The 18,952-nt window shown below is 36.6% G+C and overlaps 1 protein-coding gene across 1 annotated transcript in view; it reads left to right on the top strand.

Annotated features, from left to right (window-relative positions):
* The window catches only part of LOC137402121 (uncharacterized), a 60,891-nt gene that overhangs the window by 36,870 nt on the left and 5,069 nt on the right, over positions 1-18,952 (top strand). The window contains exons 22-28 of the mRNA XM_068088586.1: positions 869-1,053; positions 1,575-1,775; positions 2,840-2,963; positions 3,331-3,596; positions 5,718-5,920; positions 7,663-7,810; positions 14,177-14,302. Of these exons, the coding sequence (XP_067944687.1) occupies positions 869-1,053; positions 1,575-1,775; positions 2,840-2,963; positions 3,331-3,596; positions 5,718-5,920; positions 7,663-7,810; positions 14,177-14,302 (1,253 nt within the window). The remainder of the gene's footprint in view (positions 1-868; positions 1,054-1,574; positions 1,776-2,839; positions 2,964-3,330; positions 3,597-5,717; positions 5,921-7,662; positions 7,811-14,176; positions 14,303-18,952) is intronic.

Here is an 18,952-nt window from a genome sequence, read left to right as displayed (position 1 = left end):
ATCAGTCCATGTGGAGGTCAAGACTTCAGTCTTTGGTTAACACCATTTAGTCTCTTTAGCAGCCGCATAGACTGTGGTATAGTAATGAGGGTTTGTTAGTAGTATACGGTAGTAGTGAGGGTTTGTTAGTAGTGAAGGTTTTTTAACGAAGAAATAACAACCCAAGATTTAAAAAAATAATTGAATAAATTTTGTAGGAGTAGTAATATTAGAAAGAGAAAGTACCATCGAATGGTAGTAAGATGACTCCTGGTTACCAAGTTTACGCTTTCAAGTTTGCTGTTGGTTAAATCCAAAGTTTTTAAAATTTAGGCTACTATTATATTAATTATAATTGTTGAATGCCCGCATTGTACGGGTAATAGAATAATTACTTGATGAATTTAAGTAGCTCACCTTGAAAGCTCGATCTTTACTAAAATCCATTTTATACTCCATTATATACACACCATTGTATACTTACTCATTATATACTCACCAAATGTTGTATACTTACAGATGCAAACAAAGCTCAATTACTAGTCTATCATTTGTGCCATATTACCACCCCTTCTGATAGAGACATTACTAACATGTTTCTAGCATATTTTCCTTGTAGTTTCATATAAATCTAGTATTGGTGTAGCAATCTGGTATTTTTATGACAATGCTTAGCTACTGCACACATACAATCTTTTATCTTACTTTGAAGACTAAGTACAATATTTTAAAAGGCGTATTTGTCACAGTAACTTTGCATACACTATGTTTGTCAGCTATTCATAAAAGATTGAAGCAAAACGCTTGTATGAGATAATATCATAGTTGTAGCATAACCTTGTACCCTAAAGTTCATGTTAGATTCATTTGATAATGAATGTACTTACAGGGATAATGGAGAGTATGTACCATACGTAAGCAAGCTGAACATTGCTATTGAAACGGATTATATATCAAATCTGAGGTACGGGGATTCCGGGATTCCATTTAGCGATGCATTTCCATCAGCTCAGTGGGTGGAAGTAGATGGTAGCGCTCCATCAGTTTCAGCCACAACTGTCCGCGTTGAGTTCGGTGAGTATCTGCAATGGCTCTTACTTAAAGGATCTTTTCTCTTGTCAGCGCTATTTGTTTTATTCTGTATAAGGGCATATCAGGAAAACCTGAGATTATGATATTGTGCCACAGTTTCACTTTTTTTGGAGGATTTTGCAACATCTTCCACTATTTCTGCCATCAGTTTTCAGGCTTTTTGTTTCCACGCATCACCAAACTTTGACTCGCCGTCACTCTAACAAACAGATTTTTTACCTAAAACATGAGCATATACGCATTTATATTCAGTAATTTCCAATATGTATGGTCAACAGTTTCTAAAGTACTTTTATAAATCAGTACATGTGTACTCGGCTCTTTGCTTTCTATGTTGTTTCAATACTAATATTAAGCACTGATTCATACTATCCTCATGGTCTGATTTGATATCTTATATTATGTGCTCTCGCAAGCAATACACAACCAACATGATAGTATCCACTCACTGCGTTCCTCTTCGCTTCTTCATTGACAACTATTGATATTGTTTACAATTATAGGCATGAATTATGTAACCAGCATTAACAATGACATTAGATTCTCCGCCGTTGTCTATGGAGCCGCTGACCGCGAGTTTTACGCTAATCCAGTTTCTCTTCAGCTTTCTCAGACTTTGTGTAGCCTGACTTCTCAGTCCCTGAATGACCTCATTGATAATGACTGTGATAGCGCGATTGATGAGGAGTACTGTAATGGATACGGTAGGTCATCTCTACTCCCACCTTGCAATGTTTCTCTTGTATGCTGATAGTGGATTTGATGGTACTGCATATGTTGTTACAAAGTGACATTTTTTATCGTGGTAGTATGTGTTTCGCTATGCAGTGCCATGTTTTATCATGGTAGTACGTTTGTTGCTATGCAGTGCCATGTTTTATTATGGTAGTACGTGCGTTGCTATGCAGTGCCGTGTTTTATCATGGTAGTACGTGTGTTGCTATACAGTGCCATGTTTTATTATGGTAGTACATGTACGTGTGTTGTTATGCAGTGCCATTTTTTATCATGGTAGTATGTGTGTTGCTATGCAGTGCCATGTTTCATTGTGGTAGTATGTGTGTTGCTATGCAGTGCCATGTTTTATTGTGGTAGTATGTGTGTTGCTATGCAGTGCCATGTTTTATTGTGGTAGTACATGTGTTGCTATGCAGTGCCATGTTTTATCATGGTAGAACGTGTGTTGCTATGCAGTGCCATGTTTTATTGTGGTAGCATGTGTGTTGCTATGCAGTGCCATGTTTTATTGTGGTAGTACGTGTGTTGCTATGCAGTGCCATGTTTTATTGTGGTAGTACATATATACTCTTATTGGAGCACTAAACTTACCTTGAATGGCTAGTGATAACAATGATTCACGATTACACTCCCTCCTTTTGGTATGCATTCCGAAATGTTTGTATTATGAATACTACCTAATATATATCTAATGTTTTCTGTAATAAAAGTCATTTTTAGTTATCATTTTAATCCTCATCAGGCAAAGAAGTTATTCGGTAACCTTTGAGAACTGTGAGCAGTATAATAGTTCAGAGCTAATCCAGCATTAATAGAAGTAGGCGATGCAAATGCTTGCCAAGTGAATGCTGACTTTTAGACAGCCTGTCGAAGATGTGCTGCGGGGCAAAGCTGTTAACATACCGTGTCTGAATTCGTGAATCTCTGTACCTGCACTGGAATTGAAATCCTGTCACCATTCAGAGACAATGTTAATATTCTTTAAGAAATCTCGTGTCTCTCTACAAGTTTTTATAATTGCTATTTGTAGACGATGATGATGATGGCTTGGTTGATGAAGACTGTGCCAGCCCACCTGACGGTAGTCAGGGAAGCTACTTGTTCATATTCATGGAAAACACGGTCGAGTATCCAATCGTCAACCCACTTACTGTGTAAGTTGAGAGTAGAAGTAGACGGTTGGTGATAGATATTGCTACGGTTACCCGATATTACGCTTTAGGTGGTTTTGAAAACTTTTGTGTCGGTACAAGCTGAATAAATAGTTTAGAGAAAAACATCAATCGGCGTGATAAAAACTTGTTGAGTCTTATATTAGGGCACTCGGGCATTTTTCCTAACACTAATTTAGTAAATATTAACAACTCCATGTTATACATAAAAGAAGTGGTTTACATCAGTGCTTAGTTGTCCAAATATTTTGTGAGCAAAGCCTATTTTAGATTCATTTATGTCTATTGAAATTATTTATTTGTAATATTATACAAAGAAATTTTCCATGTATTACTTTGTTTACTTTAGAATGGTCACCCCAACATGCTCGGGATCAACAGGAATCCGACTGAGAACACCCAATGCTCGAGCAGAGATAGCTTGTGACAGCAACACCGTGCTCACTCCAGATAGCTTTCAAAGGTTCACCTTGCAGGACTGGTTCAAACCAATTGGTACAAGCATGTCTGACATGAGCGTTTTAGTGGAGAGCACCTGCCCAGTCAGTGTTGTTGCATACAATATGGACAAGTTCTCTGCAGATGCCTTTATGGTGCTTCCAAGGGACATGTTAGGTGAGCAGAGGGTATTCAAGGGACATGTTAGGTGAGCAGAGGGCAATCAAGGGACATGTTAGGTGACCATAGTGTGTTCAATGGACATGTTAGATGAACAGAGTGTGTTCAATGGACATGTTAGGTGACTATAGTGTGTTCAATGGACATGTTAAGTAAGCAGAATGAATTCATGGGGTATTTTTAGGTGAACAGAGATCATCAGAAAAATTTTCTAGGTTTTAGCTTTATTGAAAACTAGGTGAATGCCTACCGTTGCACCCGGTAATAATATAATTACCCGATGAATTTGAGTAGCGTACTTCATAAGCTAGTAGTCTAAATCTATATATATATTTCTCGAAGTCCGTGTTTCTGCATTCCGGCTATAGTTATTATTAGAATAGCTGTAGCTGGACAACGCTGGTGTAATGCCATGTCGTACCATCATTAGAAGCCTAGCTTACGGAAATTTTTCTTTGGCATTGTGCTAGGCCATTTGGCAATGGCCTAGCACTTGCTGGAGAGTTGCCTGCCATCAAGTGGCAGGCAACTCTCGTTACTTCTCATTGTTTATAAGTTGATTTTTAATACCGTTTCCCATTGGCAATATGCCAGGGTAATAGTAAGTGGTAGGCAACTCTCATCACTTCTCATTGTTTATAAGCTGATTTTTAATACTCGGGCAACGACGAGAGGCACAGCTAGTCTTTACTAAAATAATAGCCGTGTTTGAAGCTAGCTTAATAATCGTCACATGTAACGATCAAATATGCTAGTTAATAGCCCCAAGCGCTTCAAGCATGAGTATTTTAACTGAAGTAGTTAGTGTAATCGCAATCATTCATTGCTATGGTTGGTTGAATGATCCTAGTGTCGTGCTTTAGATCGCGGGCCTCAATTCCAAAGGCGGTGAGATGAAATCCTCTGTGAAGTGGATGTTTTATTGTTAGGTTTTAATTGCTATAACTCTACACACAGATGGACACTGAGATTGATATACATGTGTATATAGATTATACTGATTCGACTATGACAGTAGTATAGTTTCAAATGAGCGAAGCAAAATTTTAACTTGATAGATTTATTTCCACTTTGTCAATGAGTTGGTCTGTAGAATCTGCTACATACCAACTCATCGACTGCTACATACCAACTCATCGACTGCTACATACCAACTCATCAACTGCTGCATACCAACTCATCGACTGCTACATACCAACTCATCGACTGCTACATACCAACTCATCGACTGCTACATACCAACTCATCGACTGCTGCATACCAACTCATCGACTGCTACATACCAACTCATCGACTGCTACAAACCAACTCATCGACTGCTACATACCAACTCATCGACTGCTACATACCAACTCGTCGACTGCTACATACCAACTCGTCGACTGCTACATACCAACTCGTCGACTGCTACATACCAACTCGTCGACTGCTACATACCAACTCGTCGACTGCTACATACCAACTCGTCGACTGCTACATACCAACTCATCGACTGCTACATACCAACTCATCGACTGCTACATACCAACTCATCGACTGCTACATACCAACTCATCGACTGCTACATACCAGGTAATGCTTACATTGCTCCTGAGTTCATCATCTACTCGTATATCCCTCATGAATACTCCTACAGTATTCACATGTATTTTAGCGATACAATGTTCTGTTATAGTACGACTACATTCACTTAAAATACTAGTATCGAAAAAGTTTTGTTGGCGTAGAAACTCTACAAAGGTTTTGAAACTGTCGTGATTCATGTGCTGATTAACCTGGAAGTCATAACGTAACCTGCTGTTTTACCGTTGATGCAATTCTTGCAGTTATTATCAGTTCAAAATCACAAGAAACAATAGTGTTATAGAGCAGTGAAAGAAGTCCCTGTTAAGACAAAATCACAAGGAACTATAGTATTATACAGCAGTGAGAGAAGTCTCGTTCCAATGTTAAACTCAGGATGTTAAGGTTTTGCGAATTTCAAAGTATAATAAATCTGTAGTCAGCCACGTCGGACTTTGCTTTGACTTTGCTTTATGACCTTATGACCTCTAGAGACTCCTGGCTAGCAACCATCCGATTCAATGGGAGTTACATTGCTTTATTATTGACTTGCAGGTGATGAGTACAGAACTATGTCTTTTTACCCTGTCACGCTGGGCTCAATGCTGTCGGTAGTTGCTGCAGAGAGTGCTACAGTTCAGGTCACGATACCTAATCACATTGGAAACAGCCCAAGAGTACGGCATCCAATGACGAATGTGTCATACTCAGGAGGGCAGTCATTCACGGTTGCTCTTGCCCAATTTCAGGCTATGCAGGTGATTTGAAATGCAAAACAATATATGGGAGTAGTTATGCTTTACATGTCTCCCATTTCCCTTAGACAATAAAATGGTAGTGACTGTTCATCATCGTCTTGTTCCCTGCACTATGAAGGTACATGTGTATCTGTATGTCTGAGATTTTTTGCAATGTTAGGCGAAATAAGAGCACTTCTACAAATGTTGAAAGATGGTCTAATTAAATGGTAACATGCAAGAATATTGTTGGCATCTGCAGGAATCACTGAGATAGCAGGCTTACTGGTTTTGACCAGGTATGACCTCTTAGGCAACAAGCAGTCAGTAACTGGACTATGCTTTAGCTTGTCTTAAATCGTGCAACAATATTTTTTATACCATTGTTGATATCTAAAGTTGGCCTGTTCAATTTAAAAAACTAGTTATATGATTTTTAAGAGACTAAGTGTACATAGTCGATGAAGCGCAAAGCTTTATGCTCGGTTACCAAATAATCAGCGTATTAATATTTCAGCAGTCAGTCTCTAGCTCTTCAAGCATTACCATTACTGGTCATTTCATTGTAAAGGAAAATGAAATGATTTTCATACATTTCTTTGCCTTACTAGAGCATTATCTGTAATCCGCCGTATGAACTAGTTTTTCTCCTTAGTCATCCTTTGATATCCTTTGTCATCAGATCTTTTCGTTTCCCATCAAAATTAAGTTCCACTTGTGAACGATTGCAATAGGATCTGAAACTTTCTGTGTAAATGCGAAAGGTCAGCCCCAGCATTCTGTGTCGAGGTGAACAGTTTCAGTGCAGTCAATGGTCCCTTATAGCTTGCCATTACTGTTGTATGTTGGCACAGTTCTTATCCGTTAGTTTTATCTTGTAGTCGTTTCTGCATACCCGTATTTCTCCTTAGATATGGTTTGTTGTTTTGGAAGATATTTGTGTACGTGTTGATCACTACTACCCTAGGACACTTATGTATTCGCCTGATCTAACTTTCGCGTTTTCGCGGAGTCATCCTCTCACGAAAATTTCATGAGCGAAACTGTTATAACGAACAAGCGAAATCGCGGATTTAAATAGCTTTGTTTATTGATAGTCCAAGAAACAAATGGCAGCAAGCTATCAAATTGCATTATCGATCTTGGCCACACAATTCTACCTGCGGTTCACAATTACAAACTAGTGCCTAATTAAACAATTCTTTCTTACTGGTGAACCGAACCTGAGGAATCTAATTATGTTTGTTCCACTGCATTTATTTTCACATCACTATATTTTCGCACTCATCAGAGCTGCGAAATTAAGTTGCAGAGAAATTTAACTCTGTATGCTACTCACGAAACTAAATACTAGCGAAATATAAGTGTCCTAGGGTATTGGTTGTTTCCTATCCAATTATATTTGCTAATACTCAATGAAAACAAGTCACACATCACTACTGTACATACATGTAAGATGGTCGTGTCTAAAGTAGCATATTTGAAGTACTTTGTGTCAGGTTTAAATAACTAGTAATAGACTGGTTTCTTTCAGTGCTGACCTAAAGAAGGTCGTTTCAGCTATTTCTAACTGTTAGTTTTTGTAAGTTACGATATTTGATAATTAAAGATTGTTGTGAAGATAAGTTAATATGGTTGAACTCTATTAGCTGTAATAAACTCTTCTAACTTCTCTGATGAGTCATTCAGTGATTAATTGGATTTGTCTGTTCACATGCATAACAGGTGGTGTTTATACATCCATCTCAAAAATTTTATTTAAGTTGGTGGCTGATGAAGGAGACCTCTCGGGAACTGTCATCCGGTCCTCTGGTAACAACGTAGCAGTTTTCTCAGGAAATATTCGAGTTGGAATTGACTCTAGCTCACGAGACCACATTGTTGAGCAGCTTCCTCCATGGAGCAAAGCCTGTAAGTCAAGTAGATCAGAGTGCTAGAGACTAAATCAACTTTATGTTTTTCCATGGCACAGTTGTCATTACAAATTAAATATTTTTTATTTATACAAATAAGAAATTTTGAATACCTTTTGAATCCCAGTATTCATTAGAATATAATTTTATATACATGTATGTTTATACAACATCGGGGTTATTTTTGACTGAATATGTTGTTTGAAGGTCATTTCAATATTGAGATCCTTGCTCTATCGTTGTGCACATAAAATGTCAATTTTATGATGCTCAGGCTAATTATTATGTAAGGTGAGCTTCGGTTGGCCTTTAGTGTAAAGCTGCGTTCACACCAGCCGATTTCATGCTGGTTGTCTTGACGGTTTGGATCACTGGTCGAGAATTGCCTCAAGTAAAAAGAGCAACCGAGTCCAACTTTGTTCAGAAAAATGTTTTAGCGGCCTGTGCCGGATTGGTGGACGGTTCTAGACCAATTTTCAATTTGAGTAGCTAATAAAATCACTTTCACAGCTAGTCACACTGAAGTCATTTAAGGTGAACCATCAGATTTGTTTTCACGTTTGTGCATGTTTTTATCATAGCTTCAAACGCGAGTAATAATTCCGTTAAGAGCACCACTGAAGGGTTTCTATCGACAGAATTATTGCTTGCGTTCAATTATTATAGCAACAGCAATTAGCATCTGCTTCAATTAATATGCCTTTGCTATGATAATTGAAGCAGATGATGTTAGCAAAAGATCGTCCTCTCTATAGTTATCGATTATTAGTGATGAATTGGGCAAAGATCGTCCTCTCTATAGTTATCGATTATTATTATCGATTATTAGTGATGAATTGGGTAATGCACAATAATTGGTAATCTTGCTAAGAATATCCATGAGAAACTTTGTCGGAAACAGTCAACAAAATGTCAGTATTGACTCACTAAAAATATATCAGCTAAAGTTATCTGATCCTGCAAATAAAAAATGGCAAACTCAGTCTAAACTCGTCATGGGGTGAATGGAAAAAATCGGGATGATAACTTTCATAAAATCATTCAGAGATCGGCCATGTAAACTGGTTGCAAATGGGCTGGTTTGAATGCAGTTTTAAATTTGAAGTTGTATGTTAGGCTGAAGCGGGTTTTAGAGACCAAGCAATTAAAAGTGGTAAATCTTTATTTGAATGCCACGGCACTCTATTTTTCAACATTTCCTTTATAGTCAAATTGAGGCTGGCAGAATTTGACCAAATTCTGCCAGCCTTTTTTTTAAATAGCTCGTCAGAATTTTGGGAAGATAAGTTTGAACCTTTTACTGGTGAAGCAAATGTTGCCTATATTGTGCACTCTCCTTCGGGCTGAGTGACATTAACCCCTTCAGATACAAGAAATCTGCTAACTTACCTCCATCTTGTCGTAGATCTCCAAATAAAGGTTGTTAGCTATTGCTCGCAATTAACCTGCGATGATAGTATAGCTTGTGCCCTGATTTGCAAGTTGTTGGAGCTTTCAATCTTTTATTTCATTCTAAATTTAAACTCATCTTTCTACTTTACAACTATATTTAACAATAATAACTATATTATTTTGCATAAAAGCTCATTGCACGCGTTGATATGTTTGCTACAGCTTGCAGCTTAAACTGACTTTCTATGATCAATAGAAGGAGAGTTAATGAGCATCCATCTATTGTAAGCCGAGTTAGATAACCGCACAGATGCTATTAAATAATATGTTATAAATCTGCATATTTATAAGTTTTATAATGATAATCCATCAAATGCTACAAATGTATATTCAAGAACAAGTGACATAAACAAACAATACTTATAATATATGCAGAAACAAAGACTAACATTTTTGAAACAAAAATATTTGTATCGTCTGCTCAACCAATTACATTCTGATTTTTGCTTTCATATTGAACCATTTCATCTTCTGGCTGTTCAATACCTTCCACAATGTCTTCTGACCTCAAATTTTCCTCCGCACTGCTGAACTGTTCGATATTAGCGTTAAAACAATTTTTTTCGCAAAGCAAAACGTTTATGCCTAGCATTTCACAAATAATGTAACTAATAATAATTGTGGTATAATGTTAATAAATAAGTTACAAATAATGATAAACTTCCAGCCGCATATAGTCTGAAAATAGTAGTGCAGGTTCCATCGTAATTATAAACCGTTTTCACATACGTCAATGTATCACGACTGCTTTAAACAAGAACCTACTATATGCCTGATACAGTTAATAATTATTTCTATGGTGTTGCTTTGAAAGTTTTAACGGGAAAACTGAAAATCTTTGTGGTTAGAAAATGGACTTTGATACAAACAGAAACAACGAACGAATTAATTGTTATTGATGTAAACAATTCATTATTAGTACAATTGTGTGGACACTTTTTTACTGATCATTTGCTATTATGAGTTCGTAAAAATCAAAGAATTTCAAAGTGGCGGTTAAATGGAGGTGAACGCTCAATTAAAGATGTGGTTGCGTCAAATTTGAGTTGATTTTAAAAGAAAACATTTTTTTTCTCTATCCGTTGATATGTTGTTTGTTGTGTTAGGCGATCTCATTGCCAAGATATTTGAAGATTAAAATCGAAAAAATCTGATCGCGGTAAAAACGCTCAGGCCAAAAAAACATGCCCAGACTTGCCCAAAATGATGTCACGCGTCATTTATCTGTCAATATATCTTGTATTCACATCGGCTATTTGCGATAAAAGTCTAGTCCTACGCGGCTCTATTAGCATATATTTTATTTTGTATTTTCTCATGTTGGTTAGAATAAAATTTTAAACCCCGCTACAGATACATTCTTATGAATGTTTCAAAGGCCTCAAATAACGAAAATTGAAAATTTGTCTTACTCACTTTCTCCAAATGCTGTGTAAACATTTGAGTACCGACTACCAATTCTAACGGTCTACGGTAATTCTGTCAAGCAAACTATGTAGAATAAGGTCTTTGTATCAGCACAGTTCCGCTGCTACCCACACTAACGATATACAGCCTCCCAAAAGCCCCGCCCACATTATGTCTGTCTCCTATCCTTGGGGCGGGGCTGTATATCATTGCCCACATCGAAAACTAGTTTTTTACTACCGTAAGTAAAATAAGCAAGTTGCGTCTTTGAAAAGAATATACATGGGCATAGAGTTTTAAGGATGAGAAGTCTGCTGCAAACTGGATTTGAACTCACATTCTCCAGTTCTGCGGACATCCATATACCGTATCCAATTCACTACAATATTCTGCAAATCATGTTTTGCATTATCTTCAACAATATAATTTTATTACATAATTTTTACAAGCAAAAAGATTTTCATCTCGGCATAAAGCTTTTATTAAAAATATTCATCAAGTCGTGGCCACTCACATAGTTTTAGCTGATACAATAAAACAAATTCATCTACTGCAACAAACTCAAACAAAACATCATGGTTTATGCAGCACACATTCAAGTCTTTCTTTCCCCTTTATGGCAGTTTCCACACTGACAAAGCTGCTTCGGCTGGTGGGACTACATAAACATCCTGTAATCAGTAAAACAAATGCAATACATATATGTCATTCATAGATATGTCATTCTAAAGCGTATCTACTGAAAGCTTTCAAATTGGGAGTTTGATAGATTGCGAGTGTAATTTTAAAAACGAATAAATGTTTAACAAAAGCACAAGTACGCCAAGCCAACGATTCAAAGCTTTGGTTCTGGAAGTTAAAGATTTGCATTGATCAATCGATTTTCTTCACTTTCTACAAGTGAAAAGTGAACATCTAAAGCCAAATCATAAATCTAATTAACTAAATAAAACTGCCACAGAAAATTTGAAGCAGATGTAGCTAGGTGAACCGATAAAAAAATATAAAACGATGATTAGTGATAGCAAAAAGTTATAATTTTATTAATTAGTACATGTATTAATGAGTACTAAAATATTACCTTTAGTATATTCATCAATCTAAGCCATTGTATTGCTAGATGCTAAAGATTAAAAAGAAGCCGTCAAGAACTCACTTTACATATGTATCTCGCACGCGCAGGAAATTACATTTTAGCCTCAAACAGGGAAATATAATCTGAATGTAAACTCAACAGGGAACTCTATAGGAGACTCAAAGTAAAAGATAAATTTACCTCCCTTCTCCGAGCTTCCTCCGTAGAACTTTAACTACCTGATGCCAAGAAAACTCGGAGTCACCTTCGCAGCAATTTTTAAAATTAGTGTATGTTGTTCGCCAATAAAACGTGTCGATCAAGTAATTCATTAAAGTAACGATGTTAATTAATTTAGTAAATATCGATATCCATGCGATTTAATAATAGAGTAAAATCCCTAAAGTTGAGATCACAGACAACACGATTTACGAGTGATAACATTTATTACGGCCTATATAAAAATTTCGCGCTGATGATTGGCTAAGTAAGCGACCTCATATTTATCGCTCGTGGTTTCTTTTCAGATGTATTGCTTGTGACGTCACAAAAGAAGCATCCGCTGGAACGTGAGCTTTTTAAAAGAGGGCCTCATTCAAACGCATATATCTCTGGACAGGGTTGGTCTACAAAGACAAAAATGGCATCAAATTGTAGCTGATGTTTTAGCCTTTTATGGGTCTTAATTTCATAAAATCGAATTTTTTGACGCAACCACATCTTTAAAGGGTGGCTTTTTATTTTTCAACCCTTCTCCTATAGTGGCGTTCAAATAGAGGTGGCGTTCAATTAGAGGTTTTACGATAACAGAGCATTACTAAAAGGTATAATTATTTAATAAAAAATTTCAAACTAATTATACCAAGTTTTATTTACATAATTTTTTATTTCATAAAAATTGCAAATGTGTTGTCATTGTTGTTTTTACAGGTTATACAAGCTGAAATAATACATATATACAGTCAAACATGGATAACTCGAACTTCAAGGGACCGAGCAAAAGTGTTCGAATTATCAGAGCATTCAAGTTATCAGAGCACTGTCACAAGTCCATATATTTACTTATTTATTATTAGATACATGTACATATACAAACTATAATATAAATCAAAAGCACAAATGGCTTGTTTCAAATTAAATGCTTCTAATGTAAAGTTTAAAACGTTTTCATGAAAAAGTATAGAGATTTTTCTATCACTTGAGATTGGTTTGTTGTTTGAGGTGATGTTATTGCCAGGACGTTTTTCAGATTGACATTGGCAAAACTTGATCGTTGTTGAAATGCTCAAAAGAAAAGACATTTTTTTCTTTTGGGGTTTTACCCACGATCAATTTTGCCGTTTTTCTTGAAGTTTATGCAGATTACCTTACTTTACCTGGGATTCGTTAAAAGCAACACTCCGAGGCAGTTCAATTAGAAGTTTTACGAGGTTTTACGGTACATTCTATATCACTCACGCTTTTTTAATAGATACTTATTGAATGTACACACGTATTCTGTGTTTAGGTCAAACGATGAATAGTTTTTTGTAGCTCAGACAACGTATACGTTTAATTACAACATTTTTTAAGACGTTTTAAACATTCAACATTCCGACGTTGATTCAACACGGAATCAACGTCGGAAAACTATTCATCACGGGCTAGCCGAGTCACGCACTCAAGGATTTTCGCCACGCACATACAAAACAACATGCGATTTTTGTTTTGTATGTGCGTGGCGAAAATTCTTGCGCGCGTGACCTGGCTAGCCCGTGCTATTCATCGTATCGCAGTATAAATCAAATTTCACCAAACTTTTAGAAAAGTCGTTGACAAAAATATTTTGCCGATGGTGGTAATAACGACGCTTATGAATTACGAAAAGATGAAGTTTACCTCTATGGCTTTGAATAAAGTGATTTTCTAAAGCGAAAACAACCGTTTCGGTAGCTGTTGGGCAAAAAAACAGTTCGAATTAACAGTGTTGAGTTCGAGTTATCTATAGCAATTTATCATTACGTGGGAACGGACCAAAGGAAATGTTCGAATTAACCATGTGTTCGAGCTATCCGTGGACGAGTTATCTATGTTTGACTGTATATAATTTATTTAAACCTTTGTGGAAACAACTGTTTTGTTTAAAACATGCATATAACAAATAGTATGAATGAAAAACTAGCTGTTCACCGATTTTCAGTAGTAGGAGTTGCATATTGTGAACTGATTCACTACGTATCACTATCTTGGTCTTCAGGGGGCCATAAATATATTCAGCAACCATTTTTCAATACTACAGACAGCACTAATTTGAAAGACATTGGGATACCAGAGTTTTTACGGTAGTCCAAAGTTGGGTACTACAAACAGACTGCAATAAATAGCAACTCTAGAATGTTAACGCTCTAGTGGCCTTGGGGTAATTTAAAATCAACTTAATTCATGTTTCAGCTAATGATTGGGTGGTGGTAGCCAATGGGATGACCGACACAGAAATTGTCAAGTTTACATGCGACCCCGGAGTGACGATATCCTTCCCTGGAACATCAAATCCAGTTTTCACATTCTCAGCAACAGGTTGGTTTATGATAGCATAATAAAGAATAAGGTTGGTTTATGATAGCATAATAAAGAATAAGGTTGGTTTATGATGGCATAATAAAGAATAAGCACCCTTGTAAAACATAAACTCTCATGTCATAATCTTTTTTTGAACCAATTTTAAATCCTCAATATAATATCTATCCAAAGTAAGCTTCAAATTAAAACTGGCCTATATTGTTTCTTGGTGTCCAAAATATTTAAGAATTTGATGTGTTTTTACACCTATGTTAAGTTGAATGTCAGATTTGAGCTATATCTGCCTTCTACCAACTTTATACAGTGTGGCCTCTGTTATTCGATTTTATCACCTTGCGAAGTAGAAAACGATGGTTTTTCGTTCTCACCATACGAATCGTATTTCGCTATACGAATTCAACTTGAAAACTCCGCTCGAAATTCAAATTTGGCAGCCAATGTGCTGCCAATGTTACATGAAAATAACAAAGATGCTGTTTGCCACAAAATTTATCACAACGCCTGAAAGAAGTATGATCAGTTCAGCATTTCTCGTGTAAAAGTATGTAATATTTTCCCTTTAAAATTAGTAGCAAAGTTGGAGTTGTGATTCCTTCGATCAAAGGGCAAAGATAACGACTTCCTTTAGCCTGCTAACAAAAATCGAGTTCATTACGTATTAAATTTATTTTTAAGTGTACAGTAACATAATTAACATTGAAAGTTTTTATCTTCTTTCTGCTTTACCCACCACATATACCAGCTAGAGTCACGTCACTCCAAAGGTACAGCAATAAAATTTCATTTTTTCTTTTAATGGCCATGAAATGGTCAAGTACGCGAGAGGCTGCTATCGAGAACAACATTGCAAAGGCTTTAATGAGGTCAGCTAAGATTTATAGTGAATATGAAACCGGAAACCGTTAGGTAACATAATTTTAGCGGCGAAAAAGTTGAAGTTCAGTAAAATAGTTGAAAATACAAACTAAACCTTAGCTTTAAGTGTGTGTTTAGTAAGTTAAATTTATTTAAGTTAAATTCAAAGTTTATGTTATATGTCTGTTTTGAAGGTAAGTACTTCTTATGGCATGTACTGCTACTACTGCACATACACATACATTATATTGTTACATTTTATTGCAGATCATAAGCACTAAATACACACTAAAGCTACCGTAGGTAGCTATAGTAACTAAGGTTACATACTATTTTGTTATTAATTTTTAATACGTACATAAATAACGTTTAATGCGGTATATAAAATTTTGATTATTTTTTACGAGGGTGTTTGCATTACTTAAATACTATGGTTTTTATACCTCTCTATACGACCTTTTCGCTATATGATGCCAACCCTGGAACGAATTGCAATCGTACGGTGAGGGTGCACTGCACATGATTATTGCTTTCTCACAAGATGCAATATTTAATAGTAAATTAATTTTAGTCAGATGAAAATGCCGGAGGCCCCAAATAGGAGCAAGAGTTTCTTAGTTGAAGTTTTTTCAGAACAAAACTGGAGTAAAATTGAATCGGTAATGTGAAATAAAATCAGCAATTCCTTCTGAAAGGTTTTCTTTCTAGTTGGCTGCTACTGAGATGGTATAACAGAATGTAAGTGTTTAAATTATTCCCTTTCTCAAGCATGAATATGTCTGAGATATGAGCTTAACCATATAGCAGCATATAAACCATAAGGTAGCATATAAACTGTAAGGCAGAATATAAACCGTAAGACAGCATATAAACCATAAGGCAGCATATAAACCATAAGGCAGCATATAAACCATAAGGTAGCATATAAACCGTAAAGCAGAATATAAACCGTAAGACAGCATATAAACCGTAAGGCAGAATATAAACCGTAAGGCAGCATATAAACCATGAGGCAGCGTATGAACCGTAAGGTAGCGTACAAACCATAGGGCAGCATATACACCATAAGGCAGCATATAAACCATAAGGTAGCATATAAACCGTAAGGCAGCATATAAACCATAAGGCAGCGTATGAACCGTAAGGTAGCATACAAACCATAGGGCAGCATATACACCATGAGGCAGCATATAAACCATAAGGTAGCATATAAACAATAAGGCAGCATATAAACCGTAAGGCAGCATATAAACCATGAGGCAGCGTATGAACCGTAAGGTAGCATACAAACCATAGGGCAGCATATACATCATAAGGCAGCATATAAACCATAAGGTAGCATATAAACCGTAAGGCAGAATATAAACCGTAAGACAGCATATAAACCATAAGGCAGCATATAAACCATAAGGCAGCATATAAACCATAAGGTAGCATATAAACCGTAAGGCAGCATATACACCATAAGGCAGCATATAAACCATAAGGTAGCATATAAACCGTAAAGCAGAATATAAACCGTAAGACAGCATATAAACCGTAAGGCAGCATATAAACCATAAGGCAGCGTATGAACCGTAAGGTAGCATACAAACCATAGGGCAGCATATACACCATAAGGCAGCATATAAACCATAAGGTAGCATATAAACCGTAAGGCAGAATATAAACCGTAAGACAGCATATAAACCATAAGGCAGCATATAAACCATAAGGCAGCATATAAACCATAAGGTAGCATATAAACCGTAAGGCAGCATATACACCATAAGGCAGCATATAAACCATAAGGTAGCATATAAACCGTAAAGCAGAATATAAACCGTAAGACAGCATATAAACCGTAAGGCAGCATATAAACCATAAGGCAGCATATAAACCATAATGTAGCATATAAACCGTAAGGCAGCATATAAACCATAAGGTAGCATATAAACCGTAAGGCAGCATATACACCATAAGGCAGCATATAAACCATAAGGTAGCATATAAACCGTAAAGCAGAATATAAACCGTAAGACAGCATATAAACCGTAAGGCAGCATATAAACCATAAGGCAGCATATAAACCATAATGTAGCATATAAACCGTAAGGCAGCATATAAACCATAAGGTAGCATATAAACCGTAAGGTGGCATATAAACCGTAATGTAGCATATAAACCATAAGGTAGCATATAAACCATAAGGCAGCATATAAACCATAAGGCAGCATATAAACCATAAGACAGCATATAAACCATAATACAGCATATAAACCATAAGACAGCATATAAACCATAAGACAGCATATAAACCATAAGACAGCATATAAACCATAAGGTAGCATATAAACCATAAGGCAGCATATAAACCATGAGACAGCGTATAAACCATGAGGCAGCATATAAACCATAAGACATCATATAAACCATGAGGCAGCATATAAACCATAAGACAGCATATAAACCATGAGGCACCATATAAAAGCATTTTCAAATGTCAGTTTTCAAACTAGCGCTTGAGTTTCAAATTGCTATGATGAAGCTAAAACGATGAAGCTGAAAATGATGAAGCTAAAAATGATGAAGCTAAGAATGTTCAAAGCGCTTATCTATATTACATTGATATAAAATGTTTTTTGAAAGGTTTTAGAACATACATGCTTGTTTAAGCAGACATGAAAGGTGGTAAGCATGCTATACAATAGGTAAATACTGTGATCGAAATAGTGCAGTGGGCTGTTAGTAATTTTGGCTTCATCCCTAGGCCTATTCATTCTACTCGTGCCTATTCCTATCCACACTACGTTTAAATGCTGGTCAAAACTCCTCAAAAACAAAATGGTTAGGCAAGGTTTTCCATCATGCAGGTTGGAGACGACATCTATATTGGTGGGAGAGAAATCATTATGTTGCCGGTAATTACATGTTAATGCGTTCGCTTGTTGATGTACGTCGACAGCTGAGGTCTGCTCTAGCCTTGTAGTCTGTATGTTATAGGACGCCAGGTGTTGCCTGTAGTCTGTATGTTATAGGACACCAGGTGTTACCTTGTAGTCTGTATGTTATAGGACACCAGGTGTTGCCTGTAGTCTGTATGTTTTAGGACACCAAGTGTTGCCTTGTAGTGTGTATGTTATAGGACACCAGGTGTTGCCTTGTAGTCTGTATGTTATAGGACACCAGGTGTTACCTTGTAGTCCGTATGTTATAGGACACCAGGTGTTACCTTGTAGTCTGTATGTTATAGGACGCCAGGTGTTGCCTTTAGTCTGTATGTTATAGGACACCAGGTGTTACCTTGTAGTCTGTATGTTATAGGACACCATGTGTTGCCTTGTAGTCTGTATGTTATAGGACACCAGGTGTTACCTTGTAGTCTGTATGTTATAGGACACCAGGTGTTGCCTTGTAGTCCGTATGTTATAGGACACCAGGTGTTACCTTGTAGTCTGTATGTTATAGGACACCAGGTGTTGCCTTGTAGTCTGTATGTTATAGGACACCAGGTGTTGCCTTGTAGTTTGTATGTTATAGGACACCAGGTGTTGCCTTGTAGTCTGTATGTTATAGGACACCAGGTGTTACCTTGTAGTCTGTATGTTATAGGACACCAGTTATTGCCAAAGCATATAATACTGTTCATCATGGTGCTGATGAGTTTAGAGTTGCTTCATCATTCATTTCACTGGTTTCACCACTTGATAGGCTTTGTTCGCCTTCTATATTCATCAGAAGGTTATTTTGTTGTTCGACGATAGTTTATTTTCAGTTTCTTTTGGCTAAGATGGTGGCCTTGCAAAAGCACCT

The sequence above is a fragment of the Watersipora subatra genome, chromosome 8 (genome assembly GCF_963576615.1).
Source record: "Watersipora subatra chromosome 8, tzWatSuba1.1, whole genome shotgun sequence".
Taxonomy (NCBI): domain Eukaryota; kingdom Metazoa; phylum Bryozoa; class Gymnolaemata; order Cheilostomatida; family Watersiporidae; genus Watersipora; species Watersipora subatra.
The sequence above is the reverse complement of the archived record's forward strand: the minus strand, read 5'-3'. Positions and strand labels throughout refer to the sequence as shown.